The sequence below is a fragment of the Aplysia californica genome, unplaced genomic scaffold, assembly GCF_000002075.1.
Source record: "Aplysia californica isolate F4 #8 unplaced genomic scaffold, AplCal3.0 scaffold00373, whole genome shotgun sequence".
NCBI lineage: Eukaryota > Metazoa > Mollusca > Gastropoda > Aplysiida > Aplysiidae > Aplysia > Aplysia californica.
The window spans coordinates 437,181-438,328 of NW_004797643.1; the positions used below are offsets into that span (position 1 = coordinate 437,181).

Below are 1,148 nucleotides of genomic sequence, written 5' to 3' on the forward strand. Positions count from 1 at the left end.
ACACACATACACACACATACACACACACACACACACACACACACACACACAAACACACACACAAACAAACACGCACATACTCATGTAGACACCCACACATACACACTTACACACACTTACACACTTACACACTTACCACATACACACACATACACACACACACACACGCACGCACGCACGCGCGCGCACACACACATACACACATACAAACACACACAATTACATACATAATCGCATACACACAGAAAATACGCACATACTCATTATAATTCATTAATCAAATAACACAAAATTATCGTGGAAAATGCTTTGTTTTATTTCTTCAGCAACATGCAGACTTTAGTCCATCTGTTCAAACTGTTCACTGGACCAAGCATGCTCGGCATGGCCTCTATAATTCGGAGTGGAGGGCTGTTGGTACATCATCATCATCATCATCATCATCATCATCATCATCATCATCATCATCATCATCATCATCATCATCATCATCGTCATCATCATCATCACTTTCTGTTAGAATACGACAGTTTCATTATCAAAATAAAGAGAATACATCAATTAAGTGTTCAAATACAGAACGGAGTGAAGGTGATACAAAGTCAAGAAGTTTTGTATCAGTTGCAGGCATAAAAGACAAAGATGCGATACTCAGTGCTGGTTAGCTGTTTATGCTTATAGTTGGATTGAAGGACCGTGACAGAGTCTTTGGGCTCATCGCGTATGGGGCTTTGGGTTTCTTCTTTGCTGCATTGCTCGAAGTTTTGCTTGGGAGCACAGTTATAGTTATCCACAAATATCTCTTTAACTGGTGAATCGATGTCACCCATACTTTGCACAGCAGTTTGTTTCAATTAGTCTTAACTTAATCAAATTTTTCCACCCAACAATTGAGGTTAGATTGAAAAAAAACTTTTCTTCATAAATGTTATTTACAACAAGTTTCAAGTAACGGACTAGTTTTTAAAAGCGATATTGACCGCACAATAATGGCCCGCTTCTTTTAATGACACGACTTGATGATTCAAAAGATAATGTGAGTAGTGCGGCCATTTCTCCTCTACAGGTGCTGTTTTCTACCGACTCTCTCCCCCTTCTCTCTCTCTCTCTCTCACTCTCGCTCTATCCCTCTCTCTCTCACTCTATCC

General features: G+C 39.7%; 1 protein-coding gene across 1 annotated transcript in view; it reads left to right on the forward strand.

Moving 5' to 3' along the window:
* Positions 1-329: 329 nt before the first annotated feature.
* Positions 330-1,148, forward strand: part of LOC101856909 (proton-coupled amino acid transporter 1) — a gene marked incomplete in the record, with an annotated part of 25,360 nt that continues 24,541 nt past the window's right edge. Inside the window, 1 exon segment of the mRNA XM_005103478.3 lies at positions 330-417. Coding sequence (XP_005103535.3) covers positions 331-417 — 87 coding nt within the window.